Raw genomic sequence first — 21,916 nt, forward strand, 5'->3', positions numbered from 1 at the left:
ATGTCGGGATAGTATTATGAGGTTTTTTTCCTGGTTTTTCCCTCATAATTTACTATGGAATCACTAACAGGAGAATTTTACTGTCATCATGGCATGTATTTGTCTTTTTAAAGACGAATTACATGTTATGATCTTTTCTGACGGATATTCTCAAGTTAAAGTTGATTTCATGTAATCGAATGAACTATCTTATAAGTAAAGTCGTCCCAGGAACGCAACTCAACAATATTGGCAATATCATTTTAAAGTCGTCTACTTTAAAATGTATAAGGTATGTCTGAATTGTCAATATAGATGAGTCAGATAAAATTAAATTAATAGAAGAATTTTTTCACTAAGTAACAAAAACAAAATTTGTTTAATTTACTAATGTTTGTATTTTGAGAACGATTTCCGAAGTGGAAATTGAAACGTCAATAAACGTATTTTAACCTTTAATTGTGGCTTATTCCCAGTTAAATAGTAATTAATTTAAAATGCCACAAGAAAATAGCTTCAGAACAATATATTTATTTTATGATGCTTAATGTTACTGTAGAATAGTGTTCGTATATTTCGATATTTCTTAAGTAGAAATGTAACATAGTATCTATAATAAAATAAGGAAGCGTATAGAATCAACATCAGCTAATTTACGCCCATTTTCGACCCTAAAGAGAACGGTCGAAAGTAAATCAAGCATCGGATTCCGACTTTAAGCTTCGTCACTAATAGAATATACATTTCTTCCCTTTTCTAGATCCCCAACGAAGTTCCGCCCTTCGAAACGAAAATTTCATTCATTATTTTCATTTATTCCACATCCCGTTCCGTATCGGTGATATATATTCATCCCTCTCGTGAAACATCATTCGATATCTGACGCCGGCATTAAGCAAAATTTCTTTCGAAATCCCTTTTCAACAATATAGACAAATGAGCTGTTTTAGCTTAGTTGACTGTAGGAGTACTAATATCTATTTTATAACATTTTCTCAGAAGAACACCTCCTTTGATTGCACTGTCATCTTATACATAAAAACGTTTATATCACTTTAAGTTCGACCCTCTTATTTTTCTTTGTTAAACAATAATTTCGTTTATAGAATTCACAATAAAACCAGATAACCTTTTATTTTAGTTAATTGATATACATATTAAGTGATACAACCTAACTTATAATAGGCTTTGAATTAAGTCTTCACTATTTACAAAATCACAAAATAAAGCATAAGAGGCTATAAGTATGTTTCCCCGGAAATGAAAATGGATATCACATTTATGAGCGATAAAAAAATAATAACCTAAACCAAAGATGCCATAATGATTTCTAAGTATAATTCAAATTTGATCTATTTTAAACCAGAAACAGATTTTTAGAAACATGATTGAGAGAAGAAGCATATTAAGGAAAGAACTGCTATTACTACTGGGCAGCAGTATAAACCGCCCATTAATATGAGCTCTTCTGATCCATTTTCGTAGGGTATCACCCTGGAAACCAGGTCTTTTTTCCTGGTTTCTTGTTGTGTGTCGTCTGGCTTCATAGATTGTGTACTTTAGCCTGATTGGTAATTAAGATCCATTCTTTTCTATTTTCTATTTTCATTCTCCGGTTCTTCATATTATTGTTGATTCTCTGACCTGATCTTCCCATATTTGGTCTTCCTCTAGTCTTGTATTTCTGTAATAATTTATCTCTTTTTCGTCTTAGTACATTCCCAAGCCATCTCAACCTTTCAGCTTTTATATGTCTGACTATACCATCTCCCCTTATTTGTTTATTTAGCTCCTTGTTATATCACCGTCTAAACTCTCTCTCTCTCTCTCCCAGATTTCCTCTAAGGATCTTTCTTTCACATGTTCTTAGTTTCTCTTCATCTCTATTAATTAGGCATATTGTCTGTGCTGCGTAGGTTATGACAGGTCTGATTGCGATTATATACATATATATATATATATATATATATATATATATATATATATATATATATATATATATATATATATATATATATATATATATACAAAGTAATTGTAGAGCCCATTCTTACATATGGAGCAGAATGTTGGCAAATGACAGTAAAAGGAAAGAAAAAAGTTGACACGGTTGAAATGGACTACCTAAGAAGAGCTTGCCGTATATCAAGAGTAGAACGTATACCTAATTCTGAAATTGGAAGAAAAACAGATAGAGTACATACAACTTCTGAAAGAATAGAAACCAGACAGTTAATATGGTATGGACACGTACAGAGGATGGACGACAACAGATGGCCAAAAAGGGCTATGGAATACAATCCAAGTAATAGAAGGAAACGAGGAAGACCAGCCAAGTCTTGGATACAAGGTGTTATGGAAACCATGAAAGACAGAGCCATTGATGAAGACACCTGGAGAGATAGAAAAAGATGGCGATCGAAATGCGGGAAGCGGCAGAAGCTGTAGGATCCCCGCTTATATATATATATATATATATATATATATATATATATATATATATATATATATATATATATATATACATATACATATATATATGTTCCTTTTGGTATTTAAGTAGGTATGTCTGTCTTTTAGTAGTTTTTGGTATTTTCAATGTGCTTTATTGCCCGTTTTTCTCTTTCAGTTATCTCTACGTTCTATGTTCTCATCGTTTGAGCTGTCTATTGTTACATCTAGATACTCTCCTCTTTAGAATATACATTTTTTAATCTTTATTTTATCCACGTTACAGTTTTTCTTTAAAATAAACATATATTTTGTGTTTTCTTCATGCATTTTTAGTCCTCTAATTGTTGCTTTTGCTTTCAGAGTCATCAGTGCACATTTTAAGCTTTATTTGGTAATATCGTATCCTCTGCGTATCCTATGATTGCGTATATGAGATAATCATCTGCGTATGATCTTGCTGATTCCAGTTTTTTGTTGGGCCCATCTAGTATTATGTTTAAAAGTGCAGTAGATAGGCTGCAACTTTGTGAAACTCCTACTTTTATATTGATAAATTCTGTATTTCCTTCGTCTGTTATAGGTTTCAGAGTTTGTCATTGTCTTTTCTTCTAATCTTATTAGTTTTGCTGGTATATTCATCTTTTGCATTTCGAGTAAGAGTTGGTGTCTATTTACAGATTTAAAAGCCTACTGGAAGTCTATAACTAGTAGGTATACATTTATGTCATGTTCGTAGCAGTTTTCACTCAGTTGTGTTAGTAGGTGAATGATGTCTATGGTCCATTTTCTTTTTCTGAAGCCTTGTTGGTACTGCCCTAGTTTATTTTCATCTATAATGTCTTTCTAATGCCGTGTTTAGTAGCAGTATAGTTATTGAGATCATGTGTGATGTCTTTTTCTGGGCTTCCGAGGTCTCAGTCTCCCGAGTCCCCACACACTACTTCACTGATCACTAACCAGTGAATTACTACTACTTGGAACAGTTCATTTATCCCGTCGATGGAAACGTAGTTTTGGGTGGAGATTGGCGTGGGGATTGGCGTGGGGGTTAGCGTGGGGATTGGCGCAGGGGTTGAGACAAGAATATCTCGTGGGTGTCCGTCAAGACATCGTGGGTGCCTTTTCCATTTCACTCAATGTCTCTTTAGAAGAATCCAGTCAGACGGTTTAAAAAGAAGATATAAAACTGATTCAGATTTTGCTTTAAAGCTCCGATTACTGGCGGCCTTAGCATTCGTTCCTACTGCAGACATAGTGAAGGCATTTGAAATGATTTGGAAGCAAGATATGTTGCCAGCAGAAGCCCAATCAGTAATTGATTATTTTGAAGATACCTAGATCAGGCATGCACAAAGAAGTAGACGACGTCGTTTGCCTTTATTGGCCCAAGAAAGTTTACCAAAAATAAACAATTCCATAAAAGGATGGCATCGAGGGTCTAAACAATAGATTTTCGCAGATCATCCAAACATTTGGAGATTTATTAAAGACATTCAGCTGGAGCAGAGCATACATGAACTTTAAATTTAATAGTATATAGGATGCTAAGAAGGCTCTCCTACACAGTCCAAGCAGTAATAAATATTTAAATAGCACGTAAGTTACTGTATTAGTATATAGGAAATACATGTAAAGCAATAACTATTTAAATATACTTTTCGGTCAATTCTCTTTTCAGGCAATTGTTTTTCTGCCAATTGTCGATTCGGGCAATTGTCCATTCGGGAATTGTCCATTCGGGAAATTGTTTTTGGACAATTGTCCGGGACTCAAGTTGTAGTATCACTGTTTTTAATGCATAATAATTCGTCAATAGATCCCGAAATGAATAAACCAGAAATTATTAATAAATCTAACAAGAGTGGAGTACACACAAACAGTTAATAAAATGTGTAGCACGTATTCTATATCTAGGTGAACCAAAACATAGTTATTCAGCTACTCAACATAACCGCCATTAATAGTCAAATTGTATAAAGAAATAAAGATAAACAAATCGGGAGCATTGTCATTAATAACACCTGATCTTAAGGAAAGAGCTGAAGTGAAAAATTTGCTATCTTATATACATCTTTTCCTTTCACAACTAAAAAGTCTACAAGAGCATATTGAACGGTTTCCTGATAGAATCTGAAAAATGTGTGCTTGTTGCAGTAGGCAAATAAACGAGTCGTGACAATCATCTGCAACAAATCAATTTGTAAAGAACATGCCTTTGTTGTTTATTTGTTGTTGTTGTGAAGCAGAAGCTCGGAGACGTATGGGTATGACAAAAAATGGGATGAGTCGCCTAACTAAAGTTTGAAAAGACAGATCTATCTCTCAAAATATCAAGATGAGATTAGTGAATGCCCTTGTATTCTCAATATTTCTATATGGAGCAAAGACTTGGACTCTTCGCGGACGCGAGCCGCAAAAAATGATGCCTTTGAGACGTGGTACTGAAGAAGAATGCTGCGCATACCATGGACAGCTCATAGGACAAACGTTTCCATTCTAAACTAACTCGAGATTAAAAAAAAGGCTGTCCACAGTATGTCTGCAATGTATTCTGTAATTTTTTGGTCACGTGGTTCGCAGAGGTAACGATAGTTACATCTGCGATAGTTACCTCTGGAGAGATTAATTGTTTCTGGAAATCATCAATCAATCAATCATCAACTAGATGGTGCGACCGAATTAAGAATTCAGCTGGAAACTCATTCTGAGATGCTCCCAAAGCAGTTGAAGATAGAGACCAATGGAAAAAATTGTTAGGAATATTGGAAGAAAGAGAGAGAGAGAGAGAGAGAGAGATGCCTTTGTTACTTGTACTACTTGGTTAACTTTAAATACAACTAAGAAGATAGTTAAAATATGAAATAGAATTGATAAAAGCCTAAACCTCAAATACCAACATTCTTAAATCTTTGTTTCTTAATTTTTTTAAATACTTATATTGTCAAATACGTTTTTTGCTTTTATAAAGTATTTTTTATAGTTAACAATTTTAATAATAATAGCAGTTGGTCTGTGTCGTTTTAACTGACAAGAACCACGTGTTCAAGTCGAGTAAAGAAACATGTTGCTCTTTAAGTATTAAATCTTTATCCAATGTCATCAACTTAAGGTCACATTAGAATTTATATTTTAAAACATGTAAAACCATTTATATTGATGTCACAGCTACTTTTTTAGTGGTAACTTCAATTACAAAAGAAGGCGGATGAGGATGATCTGAACGAAATCGAAAACGTCACGTTATGTACCTGTGTAAATTTTGACGACAGTTTTAAAAAAAAAATTAAATTAAATGTTTTATACCTACATACAAATGTAAAGTGTTTTACTTCTGTATAAATTTTTTTAATGTTTAAATCCAAATAACGTCAAAACATATTATGTTAATAGTGATGTGACACTAACATGAAGTTGACTTTTAACGTATTAAAAATATATATGTGTATCATTTTAATCATTAAAATTTTTGGTTATTACGCTAGATAAAACGAATTCGCTAAAATAAATAAAAAATCAACTTCCTGTTAGGGCGGATTTTGATAATTTTGATAAATTAAACCATCGGCATTACAGGAAGATTCAACCACAAACTATTTAAACGAAAATATCAAAAATGTTTTATTTAATTTTAATTATATTTTATTAAAAATTTAATTTCATAAAAAATCATCAACGCTCCTTGGTACCTATTCTTTAAAAACTTTCAAGGAGATTTTTTGGAGAGACCTGAATCCGGTAAAACTGCCACAATAAATCGCAAAAATGCTATATCCCGACAACCGACAAATAATTAAATTATTTGTAATACAACTTAATTCCAACAAATTAAATAAAAATAAAGAATAACAAGAAGTAATAAAAAAATGAATAATTTTGTTGACTGTATTATCATTTATTTAAAGATCTGAACTAAATTTTGAACAAAATTCATCAGTCGAGTTCCATTGTCGTTATTGTATGAATTCTGTCGTCTAAAGTTAGTTCAAATCTTTAAATAAAAACCAAATATGATAGCACAGTGAGTATTATCATGTTTGGTTTTAACACTCGATTTACCATTAGATCACAGCACAATAATAATAATTTACAGCACACACATAATATTATTCCATATACAACACACCACCCAAACTCACAAAAGAAACAAACTGGGATATTTTCCAAAATTCTGTTAATACAAAGACTAGACTAGATATAAGGATAAAAGAAAACCAAGGCATAGAGAAAACAGCAGACTATTTAACAATAGTTCTACAAACAACAGTATATCTTCCTCCGTGTAAGAGAATCTGTAACAGAAAAAAGAAGAGCTCGACGCATATGGCAACAAACGAGAAATCCAATAAATAAAACGTACCTTAACAGGATAAGTCATAGACTAAATAGAGCATTACATGAAGAAAAAAACGGCTGTTTCCAGTTTTATGTTTTGAACCTCTCACATAAAGACCATTATATATGGAAAGCTACAAAAAAATTTAAACAATCGACAAAAACAAATTCAATTTTAAGAAAGACAGATATGACCTGGACCCTCAAACACGCAGAAAAAAACAACAGTATTCGCAGAGTATCCTGCAACCATATTTGCAGCACCAGATACTACTAACGATGAAGATGATGATATAAGAATATATCTCGAAACTCCATGTCAACTATCTCTTGCTCTAACAACATTTACTCCGACAGAGAATCTGAGAACCCTCTCATAACGTGGCCAAGATACTGTAACTTTCTTATCTTAATCGTATTCATGATTTCCATTTCCTTTTTCATCTTTCTGAGGACCTCAACATTTGTTATTCGGTCTACCCAACTTATTTTTAATAGTTTTCGGTAGGTCCACATCTCGAATACTTCAAGTCGATCGCTCACCTCTTTCTTTAAGGTCCAGGCCTCCATCCCATACAGCAGCACCTACCAGCATCATCTAACCGTTAAGTAAGTCCTTAAGTAATTCATTACTTAAGGACATAATAAAGAATCACTAAATAAAATATAAAAATCGAACTGATAAATAACTTATTTACCCAACCACTTGCCGAAAGAAGATTGAAGAGAGTATGGCCAGAAGACCTACCGCAATAATACTTAGAGAACCGTCACTGGACAGTACGTAACTCACGTTAATTTACTTATTGCTCTGTGTATAGAGTAGATTGTAAACATGCAATGTAACAATAATACAAAATTATGCAAGACATCAATGAGATATAATTCATCTTAACACGTTGCGTACAACTGTACACAAAAAAAATATAGAACCAGCCGGCGTTTTTTTTTATATATATCTAGATTCATTTTTATCTAATTAACATGCCACAATAATTTTTCTTTTTTGATTTTCGATATATCATAAGTTTTTTTAGAATATACTTTGTGGCACAACGTGGCTCACGCCGACCAAGGATTAATTTGTTTATTCCAGCCGGCGTGGTTTGTTACGCGTACCACACGCTATATTTCGCGCCAAATGCATATTCATGGTTCTTGGAACAGTAGTGGGGTGACTGAATTTGCAGATCGTTTGTATTCTGTGTGTAGTTAGAAGAAGTCTTAGTTGTTATTAGTTATTGCTGACGGAGTGTTGTTATCGTGCCATTTATTGCAATATGGGAAATTATGAAAAAGAACGGAGCCGTCTGCAAGCCATTTGGGATGAGATTATGTCTGATGAGGACAATGAAAGCGAATTTGCCGATGTTTATTTGTCAGAAGAATATGAACCTGAATCTTCCAATGAGTATTCTTCTGATGATTGCGAGGAGCCACTTCCCAAAAAGCGTGTCAAGAAAAATGATTAAAAATCTGGCGAAGGTACTTCTAATGTGGTTTCTGCAACCGTAAGTTATTAAACTTTATTGTTATTTTGTCAACAATAAACAGGTTAACTTTTTGTAGATGGATTTGGAATCTGGTTTACATAAAACTATTTCAATCCAAGGAACAAGGACTGTTGAACAACAAACAAATATTATTGATGTAACTCTACAAGAAGTAATTGATATGGCCACAATTACTGAAGAAGTGTGTCATAGCGAACAATTTCAGTGGAGGGAATTTGATGGAACATCTCTGAAAACATTTGATTACAGTGTAGAAAACGACGGAATAAAATCTTCGTATTACGAGAATTATATAGATCAAGAACCATATGATTATTTCAAGATCTTCCTTATTGACGACATAATAAATTATATAGTTGAACAAACCAACTTATATGCACAGCAGGTTTTACAAAATTATACTACACCGTCAAATAAGAGGAAACACAAAAAGAAGTGGGTTCCCACAAATACTTCTGAAATGGAAACATTTTTTGGCATTATTATGTGGATGGGATTAGTCAAATATCCTCGAATAAAAGCATACTGGAGTAACGACATTTTGTCTCACGCCGTACGCAACGTGTTAATTTAGTCTAACATTTAGTAGTCTTAGGCGTTCTTGGATATAAACTTTTCCATTCACATATTTTACGAAAACAAATTTTGTTTTTTTTTTGTAGTAGAAGTATTAAATAGTATTGTAGATTTTCTCTGAAAGAGCAGTAATTCAGTACACAAACTCACAAACATGGGATCTTCCTGTATATAAGCAACGTTATCGTTTTTTAAGCAGAAGTATAAATATACGGATAATGAATGTTAAAAAAATTTGTAGTTAATTAAGTACAAGAACAATAACAATTAAAATGGAAAAACAAATTATAATGATATTGCTTATGCTCTTATTCAAACTTAAGGTGAATAGTGCGGGAACTATCAATTATGCGGTAACGAAAGGTATGTAAAAAAAGTGTAAAGACCATTAAATTTTTAAATGGTTTTGATTCATTTTAATTATTATTCAATTTTTAACTTACTTGTAGACATATTAGAACCATGTATAATTATTTTTGTTTTTTATGTATTATCCTGTTTGTTTGTAGTTTTTATAAAATAGTTTGTTTCTAAATAAAATCCCTTTTATAGCGTTCTTCAAGCCTGTCTATCCTGCCAGCCATTTTCAATTAAATTTATTTCTGACATTGATTTGGTTATTCCATGTAGCCATGTGTTAGGTGGTCCGCCTCATGTTCTCTTTACCGGCGGGATCCATTCCAATATCTTTTTTGGGAGCTGTTTTTTTCCGATTCGCTTTACGTGTCAACGCCAAATTCTTCTTCTTTTGGTGCCTATTAGTTTTGAATAATGGCGATTATTCTGGCTATAATTATTTTATTAACTGATGCTTTTAATCGATTAGTTGTTGTGGAGAACCATTTTCTCAGGTTTTTTAACAATGACATTCTTCTTCTCCCAATTCCGCGCTTTTCAAATAGTTTTCCTTACAGAATTATTTTCAGTAATCTTTATTTAGTGCCATTTTGTGTCCGAGATATTCTAACTTTCTAATTATAATCGTATACATCACTTGTCTTTTTTTCCCCATTTTTTGTAATACAGTCTAGTTGGTTATCTTGTCCGTCCATATATCCATAGAAGTCTTCTGTATAGCCACATCTCGAAGGCTTCATGTTTTTCTCCATCGTTTCAGTAAGTGTCCAGGATTTAACTCCATAGTATAATATCGAGAAGATATAATATCGTAGGACCCTTACTTTTATCTCCAGAAAAAGGTTGTGGTTTTTTAAGAGTTTGGCCGTGTTGTTGAATGTACTCCTAGCTTTCTCTATTCTACATTTTCTTTCTTGGGAGTGATCCCATTGTTCGTTTTTTCGTATTGTTCCAAAATCTTCTTCTTCTTCTTAGCCTTCTTGGTCGTTTACTTTCGTAAGGTCTCCAAGTTTGTATTGTAGTATTAAAACGTTGGTCTTTTTGTCTAGCAGTGTGGCCTGCGAAGCTCCATTTAAGTTTGGCAATTTTTGTTGCTATGTCCTCGACTTTTGTTTTGGATCTTACCCAGTCGTTCCTCTTTTTATCTGACAGTCGTATACCTAACATTGCTGTTTCCATTGTTCTTACTGTTAAGGCTAGTTTATTCATATTTGCCTTGGTTAGGGTCCAGGTTTGACATCCATATGTCATGATAGGAAGGATGCATTGGTTGAACACTTTGCTCCTCAAGTATTGGGCTATTTTGCGCGGTTCTTAAGTATCCAACTAAGATTTCCAAATCCTGCCCACGCTAGTCTTGCTCTTCTAGTAATTTCCGCACTTTGGTTCTCTTTGTCAAGTCTCAGGATTTGGCCTAAGTAGATATATTCCTTTGTTTCTGTCTCAGCACCATTTATAGTTAGTTATACGTTTGGGGTCATCTGTGTTTGTCATAATTTTTATTTTTTTTTATATTCATTTTTAGGCCGACGTATTGGGAGCTGGCTGCTAGTTCCCTCATCATAATTTGCAGTTCCTTGACCAATTTGTAGTTTTGAAGACGTCTTCTAGGGCTAGGTTGAAAAGCTTTGGCGATATTACGTCTCATTGTCTCACTCTTCTCTTAATGGGGATGGGATTTGTATTTTCGTCCAGTTGTTCCAAGATAGGAAACTAATTTACTCGGTCCACTGGTGTATTCTTGAAGCAGTTGGACGTCTCTAATTTTATTTTTGCTGATTACCATAAATTTAGGTTTTGATACGTTTACTTGTAGTCCAAATCTTTCACTTACTTTAGTTACTTTGTTTATTAGTTGCTGCTAACTGTTTGAACTGTCTGCAAAAATAACTTTGTCATCTGCATTCTCCATTTAAAAGGATTTCATGTTCGCAATTTTCCAAGGCTTCACTTAATATTTTCTCTGAATATAGATTGAATAATATGGGTGAAACATACATCCTTGTCTAATGCCTCGCAGAATCTGGATCGCTTCCATCGATTTATCTCCAAGATTTGCTCTTATTGTGGCTGATTGGTTTCAGTATAAATTTTGTAATATACGCCGGTCTTTATCATCTATTTGAACTTTTATTAGAACATCCATCATTTTTCGATGTTGAACTGGGTCAAATGCATTTTGTTAGTCCACAAAGCAGGTTTGGATATCGCAAGTCATATTTCTGCATCTTTGGAATAATACATGTAGACTAAACAGTGCATCTATCGTACCTACGCCTTTCATGAATCCAAACCGTGTGTCTAGTATGCTCTCTTTGCATAGCTTGTATATTCTGCGATGTATAATTTTAAGACAAATTTTAGTGTATGGCCCATTAGACTTATTAGCCTATATTCTGCGCACTTTTTCGCTCCCTGTTTCTTTGTTAACGTAATAAATTCTGAAACTAGCTTGTGATATATTGCCTTTATCATAGTTATTATTGAAGATTTTACTTAGTATTCTTAAAGATTCAGCATCAAGAAGTTTAATAAATTTGGACTGTATTTCGTCTGTTCCAGGAGCTCTCCCTTCTTTTAGTAATATTATGGCTGCCCTTATTTCTGCCACTAGTAAAGGTAGTCTTGTTTCCGTAGGTATTGGAACTGGTTCTCCCTCTCATCAAAAAAATAAATTTTCGTATGTAATTTTTCCAGGTATTATCAATACTCTCTTTGTCCACGATGGTTATCGAGGGATCTTTAATATAGTGGTTTCTCGTTGCCTTCTATATTCTTGGGCCATTGATCAAACCACTTATTCTTCCGCCTTTGGGGCCGGTTTCTCAGCCCCAGGACAACAGAGGGCCCTACCACCTACCAACTCGTCCGCCCTAAGCCGATGGTCAGCAAGTGGGGGATTGTTTAAGCCACTTTGGACTTTGATAAATATAAAAACTTTGACATTGACAATATTTTCGGTAAAATATGTTGCTCATTAGTGAATTTGGAGTTTTAACTTTTATTTTTGAGAATAACCTTGAATTTAGAAGTGGATTGGATTAATTTAATGTTCGGAAATGTTTTAAAAAGTGGGACAATTTGGTCTGTTAAATTTTGAATGTGGGGTATTTTTTGTATGAAACTGGTTGTGGTTTATTTATTAAAGCTCTATTATAAAAGTGAGTGTTATAAATAAGTTTTTTAATATATATTTTGGGTAGCCGGGTAAACTGAAATGTTTTAAATATATGCTTTAAGAAAAACCTCTGTAATTGGTTTTCACAATTATAACGTAGTATAGCGACACAAAATCAACAATAATATTTATTGCTTGATTTATATACACTGAAATATTACCGATTACTCCTTTAATGGGTCTTTTATAAATACGAACTCATTTGGAGCTCCTCGCCTTTTTAGTAATTTTCTAAACTTGCTCTTAAAGACACATATTCCATTGCTTTTTGGCCGCAAAGAATCTGTATGTTAATAGGTTTAAAATTTACTAAAAATTTACACTTACGCATGATATCTCTTGACGGACGTACCTGGAAAAAGAAATATATTAGAAAATATAATTTTTATTTTTATTCAGTTCCAATTTAATTACCAAAACAAACAAAAAAATATTTAGTGTTTTAATTCGTATCTGTGTCTGGATAATTTTGATTATAGACGCCAAATTATATAAATATAAAAATATATTCAATCAAAAAAAAATAGTGCAACGAAAATAACGATTGACCTATAATAATATGTTTTCGAGGACATCCAATAGTTTTAAAAACAATAATTAAGAAAATAAAAAAAACTCTAAACAAGTACACACAAATGGCGTGTAAGAAAGGAAAAATAGGCACATTACGCGAGTACTATAAAAGAAGAATTTGTGGAGTATGCAAGTCTCGATAAATCACGCAAACTTTATTACAAGGAATATATAATATAATATAACATTAAGAGGTTGTAATAGTCCTGCTGCATCATCAATTTTAATGGAATCAAATGTGGGTTCTTCAACAGGATCTATATACAATCCCAATATAACTGAACTTAAAGATAAACAAAAGCAGTTGTGTATGTCGTCGCTAAATATGAAAAAGAACAATAGGCCATTCGAAACTCGAAAACCGACAATGGAATCAATTAAAATGGCAATTGAAAAAACTATTATAAGGAAGTTAAGTATTTTTTCAGAGAATTAAAACCTTGACACATACAGCATAACTAATAAACCAAGTATAAAACTTATACTCAGAATAAATCAGGTATAGGCAAAATCACTACCAATAAACATGGAATAACTTAGATATAGGTTATACTTGATATAAAAATTTATTCCAGGATTATACCGACCCACACCCTTGTTTAAGTCTAGTATAACCTATTTTATGAATGTCATAGTCATCAGTGACAAGAATATATTATTTTTTGTATTTTTTTTTGCATTGTTTTGTGAGTAGCTATATAATAAAAAAATGTGTTTAAAAAGGGGTTGCGGCTGTCCAGGAAGTTGATAATTTAATTAACATGATGGAAAATACACCAAAAAGAAAACATTTAAAGAAAGAATAAATCCCTTTTCAAAATAGACTTTAGAATAAAATATCGGTTTTCTAAAGATTGTGTAAGGTTTTTTGCAATTTTAAAATAGTCAAACTCAACATATAAGATAACGAATAAAGATATATTTGGTGTCAGTTGTCATTGTCAGTTTCAAAGAAAAATCAAAATTGAGATATTTCACTCAATATGTCGTTGTTCTATGTATTTTTGCAGAAGATTGAGGCATTGCCAAATTATTATTTCGCAATACATAGGGAATACTTATAATTAACATATACCGAGTTTATTTGTAACAAATTATTTTATTATTATATTTACCTTATACTTAGGATAACTATTTTAGGTATAAATACGGAATAACCTTAGAATACGAGTGTTTTATTAGTAAGATAGATAGAGTGCTATGGTGGATATAACGTACCAACCACTTTCAAGAAAAAAAATATCCCCACTGGCCGTAGTTGTCATGCGTGTTATGCACAGCTTATAATTTATGTTTAGCCACGGTGGATAAAGGAAACGCACCAAACCACTGACTAATGCATACGAAGAGGTTTATAAAGCATATACTAAAAAAAGGTAGTAAAGTTCCTACAAATGGTCAAACTTTTTTTCAGAAACACAAATGGGTAAAATATATAGCCTAAAACTATATTTAGAAACAAAACAGTCAAAGCAAAAATATGCCTCACAGGACTGGTACCGAAATTTAGGTTTTTTTTTGTTTTATTCTTCGCCGACTTCCTATAAATAAATGCAACATTTTCTTTGTAGCAATTAGCACAAAAATTTTGCCTTTTCCATGTTATTTAAAGAATGATTTTTATTTGAAACTTCTTGTGGGACAGTTCCTTCTTGTTTTGTCAAAGCTAAAAAGTCATAACATGTAGATAGTAATAATTGGTATTGAAATCTGACTTTTTACCTTTTATGATATTTTCCCTGAATTTTGTTATTGTCATTTTGTCTTTTGTCACTTTTTATTGTAATACGAAAGCATTAACAAAAGCAGCATCAACAATAAGTTTCACATCCAACTTTTTTTACCATTTTATACTTTTTCAAGGAAAGGAATTGTACGACTTTTTTGATCTGAAAAATTAGTACCTATTCATAAGTAGGACATCTCTCTTGTCCTTCCACTTCTCCACAAATATTCCTGTATTGCTTTCATGCATTATTAGTTTTTTTTTCTGTAACTTGGTTGTTATTACTATATCAGGATTTTTTTTTCTGTTTTTGCGTAATGTACCCAAGAAAAATGATTGTTTTTCTAGAAGAGCATGAGCAAGCTCAACTCTCGAGTACTAATAATTGTCCATACCAATTGTTCGTCCAGCATTCAGCATATCTGCACGTAGTGTCAGGACTATTTGAGAAGGAACTGTAAGATCATGACTTCCGTCTTCTTTGCCACAATATATTTTAGTGTTATATAGGTAGCCACCATCGAGACATACTTTGAACATTTTTATGCCAAATTTGAGACGCTTGTTTTTATGTATTGTTTGAATTTCAACCGCCCTTTAAGTGGTACCAAAGTTTCAGAAATGCAGATAAATTCTCCAGAGACAATTTCAGCTTGAAACGACTGGTTTTTTTAATGGCTCACTGATTTTGAAGAGGTTATCATTTTAGTCCGCGGCATCATTATTTGGGAAATGCCACATTTTCAATAGTATTTGGAACCGATTTGGTGACATAACTGAAGATAAAACAGTTGTATAAAGAAAATTTTTTGACCAATACAATAAAATCGCAGGTACATGCATAATACCCATTCACATATTGATTCCTATAAATTTTTCCATTTCTTCGACGTTTTTATCGACCCACTGATGAATTCTAGTTTTAATTTAGTGTGCTTTGCCTAGTGCTATCGAGAGTATTAAATGCAGATTTATATTTCGTAATTACATACTCAATAGTTTCATTCAATGTATTACGTGCACGAGAAGTTGACGGTACAGGCAAAAAGGTCGATACTTTAGAAGTAGAAGGTGTATTATTACTAGCCTCATTTATTTTAATTTTAACGTTAGAATCTTCCAAGAATAATTTATGTTCGCTACTGGGTTCATACTCGAAACAACTCGCCGAAAAATCTGATTCTTCTGAAAAAAATTCATTCCATATTTCATGGAGGCGCTTTTGTTCATTTTTATAAGACATCATCAACCATTTTACACTTCACAACTTAAAGTTAACTGTAAACTAATGGAACGCATTCCCAAGACCAAACAGCTCTTCTGTACGTGATTGCGGTGTTGTCACCCACTCGAATAGTCTGAAATCAGTGGTTGATACCGCTTGTTCACCATGGCCCCACAGTAAACATTTATCAGTTTTGGCCATGGTGGATACCCGTTATCCACCAACAAAAAAAAATTAATATTGTCAAGGAGACATATTTTTTTCAACAAAGATTGCCTATGCGTGTTTATAGACATTATAAAAAACAACAGACCCAAAAAAAAGTGGGCCCTGATGCCTGATTTTTTTTTATACATGGTGGTGGCACTCTAAACATAAATTTTAATGAATGATGGAGAAACACAAAGAAATGCCAACAGAACTGTTGAAGTATGAATACAATACTGCGAAACACAGTTACATGATATTTCTGGTCAACAAAAATGTACAAAGTACGTATAAGCTTAGAAACACTGATCAGTGAGGGTAAAATTAATAAGAAACGATCGCAACAAATGTCTCCTGTATGCTGAATGAAGGATGGCTCGTATTTTGAACAGGAGAAATAAGGATGAAGAACTTCTAACCAAGTATGAGCACAATCGGGACATGATGCCACTGATATACTAATCCGAAAATCAAGAAATGGCAGATTTAATTTATTAATTAATTTTAATTCCTGGTCGAGACCTTAATGTTTCCTTAATCTTTCTCACAGACACACACAAACAGACGCTCATACGCACCTTTTAATTTCCATTATTTTAACATATGCATTGTCATTCGTTTTAAATCACCTCCTAAACTTCAAAACTTTATTAAATTTCTTTCATTAATTTCATCAATCATTACTTTTTAAAACTCTTGTCAAATGTCTTATTTATTGGAACGTTGTTTTATGTTTTAGATACAGGTATATCACAAACTATAGTTCCAGCAATTAGACTTGAGAAGGACGGAAATACTTTATACTACTTAGGCTATACGTTTATGGTAAGTAATTTATGGTTCTTTTAGCTGATAATAATCATTGAAAATAATTTAATTTAGGGTTTAAAAATATCATGAATGTCGTGTTGTTGTTATGATATTATGACATATGTTATATCATCATATTATCTTTCTCCTTAATGGCTCTACAATACAAGTCATGCCCTGGCCTCCCCCAGCATTCGCGTCCATGCAACTCTTTTTTTAGCTGCTCTCCTCCACGTATCTTCCTTCGTTCTTCTTTCTTGGTTTTCCTACTGGCCGACGTCTCACCATAGTTCTACTAAGTGTACTACAAGGTCTTCCGTTATTATCCATGCTTATAGTATTTTTGCATCATTTGCTATCGAGGGTTCTTAATATTAATATAACTAGTAATTGAACTATCCACATACCATGGTCGCAAATGGATCTCAATACCTTTTTTACTATCCTTTATTCAAAAGTACTAGTAACATTTATTGTTTTTCTGTCATAGTCCATGTTTCTGCGCCATATGAAGCTCTTGGTCGTATAATAGCTGTATATATTTAGAATTTTACTTCCCTATGGATATCTTAGTTTTACAATTTCAAAATTTCCGTTATTTATTGTCAAATTTTGCAAGGTTCATTGTTTCATCTTCTTTTTTACATGCCATATCACAATTAACCGACGTTGACGAGCACCATTGCGAAGGATTCTCGATATTCTGCTATATGGAGTAATTGTCTTTTGTATAATGCTATGTTGCGGAGGTCACCGGTGACCCCCACGGCGCAATGAGACGTCAGAGCTGGTGGTCACTGGTGACCCCCATGGCGTCGAACATGTTAATAAACTTTGGTGTTCATCGTCAAGTCTTCAAAACTGCAACTATTAAGGTTTTATCAAGTATACTATAAAGCATGCCAATATTATGTTCGAAAACATATATAAATTATACTTACATGCCCATACAAGGAATGTAGTTACATAGGTCTATAGTAAACGCATTTTTTATTTGTATTTTTTACACCTTTAATAGCTTTGTTAAGATCTGTTACTATACTGTATGTATTTTAGTTTCTTTTTATATATATATCAAGCTCTCCATTTAGTTTTTCAATGCAAATTATAAACATCTTATTTTTCTTTTTTTTGGGTTAAAATATTTAAAAGAATCACAGTCGCTTCATTGTGAACTCTTGTTTTTTTCATTATTTCTTGTTTATATCCTGCTCGTGTTCCTACATCTGTTGATCTTTCCTTAATTTCCTTAGTTCTTTCTTTATACTGTTTCTAGTTTAGTATAACAGTTCTTAGAACTGTTTTATTTTTATTCATTATTTATTTGTATATTTTTATTTATTTATATTTATATATATTTTACTTCCTATTTATAAGGTAAGACTAAATAACCCAATTTTTTTAGGGTAGTTGGATCCAAGCATTGGAGCATTGTAAGGCGCTTAATATGGATTTAGTTAGTATAGAAACGAACCAAGAAAACGAGTTTCTTCATAATCAGATGAAGGAATTGTGTAAGTCGTAATGGTATATTATTGTTCATAAAAAGTTTCTGTTTGCTAACGTATCAAACTCCCTGTATTTTTCTATGAGTGTTGTATACACAAGGTCATTTTCATATATGTCAAATTATTCTTTGTTTGTAATGAGCCACAAATAGAAAAAAACTTCGATATAGTTTAATATATGTACTCAAGAACTTCCTATGGACTTTGAACTGCCATCATGATATTTCATCATTTGAGTAGAAACATACAAGAAACAAAAAAGCACTTCCAACAAATCGCTATAATTATCTGTTTACATACAACGACAAATCGTAACAATTCGAAACTTGTTAACATGCCTTAAGAAAAAACTTTCATTTTTACAAAGGCAAAAGCGAAATGAATAAATAATAATTGTCCTTTTTGGTTTAAAATTTCCATGGATTTAAAGGGAAGGGGATTTTCCTAGTCGTAAACCATTTGCGAGGTTGAATTATTGTTTTGAAAATTGGCTAAGAATAAAATAGAAAACCTCAACACTATAAGTGTTTTTATTTATACGTAGCTATAATATTTTTGTAATAATTTTGTTATAATATAATATAGGATAATAGGAACTATTTTTAATAAATAAAAGCAAAAGGGTAAATAAGATATTTTTCAATAAAAACTAAACATAATAACTAATGTTACTGTTCATCAGGCTCGTCCGTGTCACTACAAAATATAAATATAAAATCATTATCACTGTACACCCTGACTAAGGTGACTAACAAATCTACTGACTAACAGACTGTTTCAGGTATATATGAATAATGCACAGAGTAACGTTAGAAAACTTAACAACGGCTTACCTCAAGGCTCAGTGCTAGCTCGTTTATTATTTAACCTTGATACAGCAGATATACCTGAAACAAAATCGAGAAAATTTGCTTATGCTGACCTGGCCATTGGCTTCCAAGATAATAGTAAAGAAGCAGGACAACGAGCTCTAAACGAGGACTTAACTACACTAAGTAACTATTTTAAGAACTGGCGCTTACGTCCTAACACAAGCAAAACTGAAACCTGTCTCTTTCACCTGTCGAATCAACTTGCGGGCGATACTCTCAATGTAACTCCAAATGATACAGCTATCAAACATAACAACAACCCCAAATATCTAGGCGTCACACTTGATAGAACACTCACCTTCAAAAGTCATCTTACAAACGCAGCCGGTAAATCAAGAACAAGAAATAACTTAATATCAAAACTTGCTGGAACAACTTGGGGTGCTTCTGCAGATACTCTTCGGACCTCTGCTCTAGCTTTGGTTTTTTCATTGGCAGAATATTGTGCACCAGTATGGCTAAATAGTGCACATACAAGCAAAATCGATGTCCAACTTAACCAAACCATGAGAATAATCACTGGAACAATAAAACCAACGCCAGTGAGATGGCTTCCTACTCTGAGCAATATTGCTCCACCAGATCTACGCCGTACAGCAGCATTAGTGAGAGAGTACCAGAAAATTGTAGCCAACGTACAATTACCAATACATCAAGATATCCCAGACATCTCAAAAGAGCACCAGCGACTGAGATCTAGAAATCCTCCAATACGATCTGCCCGAAAAATTGGTAATTCCTATGATATACATAGGCAATGGACAACAAGATGGATGCCAACAGTAGAATCGGACTATATTAAGATATCCATCCCAATTCAGGGTTTCATCGGATCAAATCTGCCCCGGTCCACTTGGGCAAGGCCTAAGTATACGTACCGGATATGGTAAATGTGCTGATTCGCTGTTCAGGTGGGGTCGTGCAGAAAGTCCACAGTGCGATTGCGGACAATCTAGACACACCATAAGCCATTATGTTTCAGACTGCTTGAATCGTGCCTACCGTGGAAACCTCCAGGACTTTGCGGAATGTTCCCCAGAAGCAATTGAATAGCTATGTAAATTGGACATTAATATTTAGTATTTGGTGTCATTCATTCTATCTTTAGTGTTTAAATAATATATTTAATATATATGTATATATTATTGTATTTGTATATTTATCGTACTGTGAAAGTCCATACGCTAAATAAAAACTGTACACCCTACCAATGTTTATAATATTTGGTTAAATATTATCACCCATCTTGTTTTCGTGTCTCCACATGTCCGTTTCTTCTCCTATTACCTGTTTTATATAATTTCTCCATTTTTCTTGGGTAACGTGTGAGTACGCTTCCGTAATTAAATTCCTAACTTCTTCATCTTTAAAAGTTTTGTTGTGTGCGGCAATATATCGTTTCACTTCGCTCCTTACCAACTCTGTGAGGTTGAGCTCACAGTGATAGGGCGGAAGGCGAAGAATTTTCAAATTGTATTGTGCAATATCTTCAATTATATATCGATTGTTATTTGCCCTATAACTCTTGACAACTTTCAACGGTTGTTTTTAAATAATTTTCTTCAAAAAATGTATCTTTCGATGGAAGCTATGTTTTTATTTCTTCTTTATTGGAAGTAGTATTAGGAGCTTTCTTCAATTTCTAGCTATGATCCACCACCACAACTGTTTGTTCTGGCAAATTAGGAATTCGGTTTGAACCAATTTTCAAATAGTGGACTATGCATTTTGTCATGGTAATCTTGGGAATTTTTCTTTGCCAAAAAAGTCAGTTCTGTTTCATTAACAAAGCTATTTTCACATCTTGCATGTAGGAGGACAAAACGAGGAACACAAACTGCAGTAGCTTCTAAGCCTTTAGTCAGACTACGAACAAATGCAGCTCTATGCGATTTAATGGACATATTAACCCATTTTTTTAATACGTTTTAGCCTACATTTACACATCACTCATCTAAATAGATGATATTGTAGCCTTCTTGGCGGTATCGACGAATGAATCGTATATAACGACGACGCCATGAAATTATCTCCTATTTTTTTTTACAGATTTGCATTATTCGTAGAAATAGCTTTACAATAAAATCCGTTAATTTAACTTCAGTTTAAAATGGGACTTGTGTTTTATATAAATATATGTTTTTTTTATTTGCAGTTGGTGAGCGATACGAATATTCTTTTTGGACATCAGGAACTACACTGCCTTACAGCAAATGGGTATGGATGGGGACAGGCCGTCCAATTTTGTATAGTAACTGGTTAGCAGATCAATCTAGCAGTACAGTGAAAAAAGACACATGTCTCGGGGTTGTATACAACTACAATAAAGGTCTTCAATGGAACGAAAATAATCAAAATACGAATCTGCATACCATCTGTGAAGCTAAAATTACGAAATCTCTAGTAGATATAATTCCTGACTTGTGTAATTTTAAAGACTTTATAAGCATCTTAGATTAAGTTTGAAACAAATGTGTATTATATTTAATGTATTAAATGTAGAAACTCACAACTATCTTATTATTTTACTCACTTTTCATTTTATATGTTTTTAAGCCTAATCCTTCCCTTATGGAGGTAAAGACAAAAATATATTATTGGGAAG

General features: G+C 32.9%; 1 protein-coding gene across 1 annotated transcript; it reads left to right on the forward strand.

Moving 5' to 3' along the window:
- The first annotated feature begins 9,088 nt into the window (after positions 1-9,088).
- On the forward strand, positions 9,089-21,826 carry LOC140451434 (C-type lectin 37Da-like). The gene is made up of 4 exons (XM_072545231.1): positions 9,089-9,218; positions 16,861-16,946; positions 18,337-18,445; positions 21,467-21,826. Exons 1-4 carry the CDS (start codon positions 9,128-9,130, stop codon positions 21,769-21,771), a joined length of 591 nt encoding a protein of 196 aa, XP_072401332.1. The 5' UTR covers positions 9,089-9,127; the 3' UTR covers positions 21,772-21,826.
- The last annotated feature ends 90 nt before the right edge of the window (positions 21,827-21,916 follow it).

This window comes from Diabrotica undecimpunctata, chromosome 9 (genome assembly GCF_040954645.1).
Source record: "Diabrotica undecimpunctata isolate CICGRU chromosome 9, icDiaUnde3, whole genome shotgun sequence".
Lineage (NCBI taxonomy): Eukaryota > Metazoa > Arthropoda > Insecta > Coleoptera > Chrysomelidae > Diabrotica > Diabrotica undecimpunctata.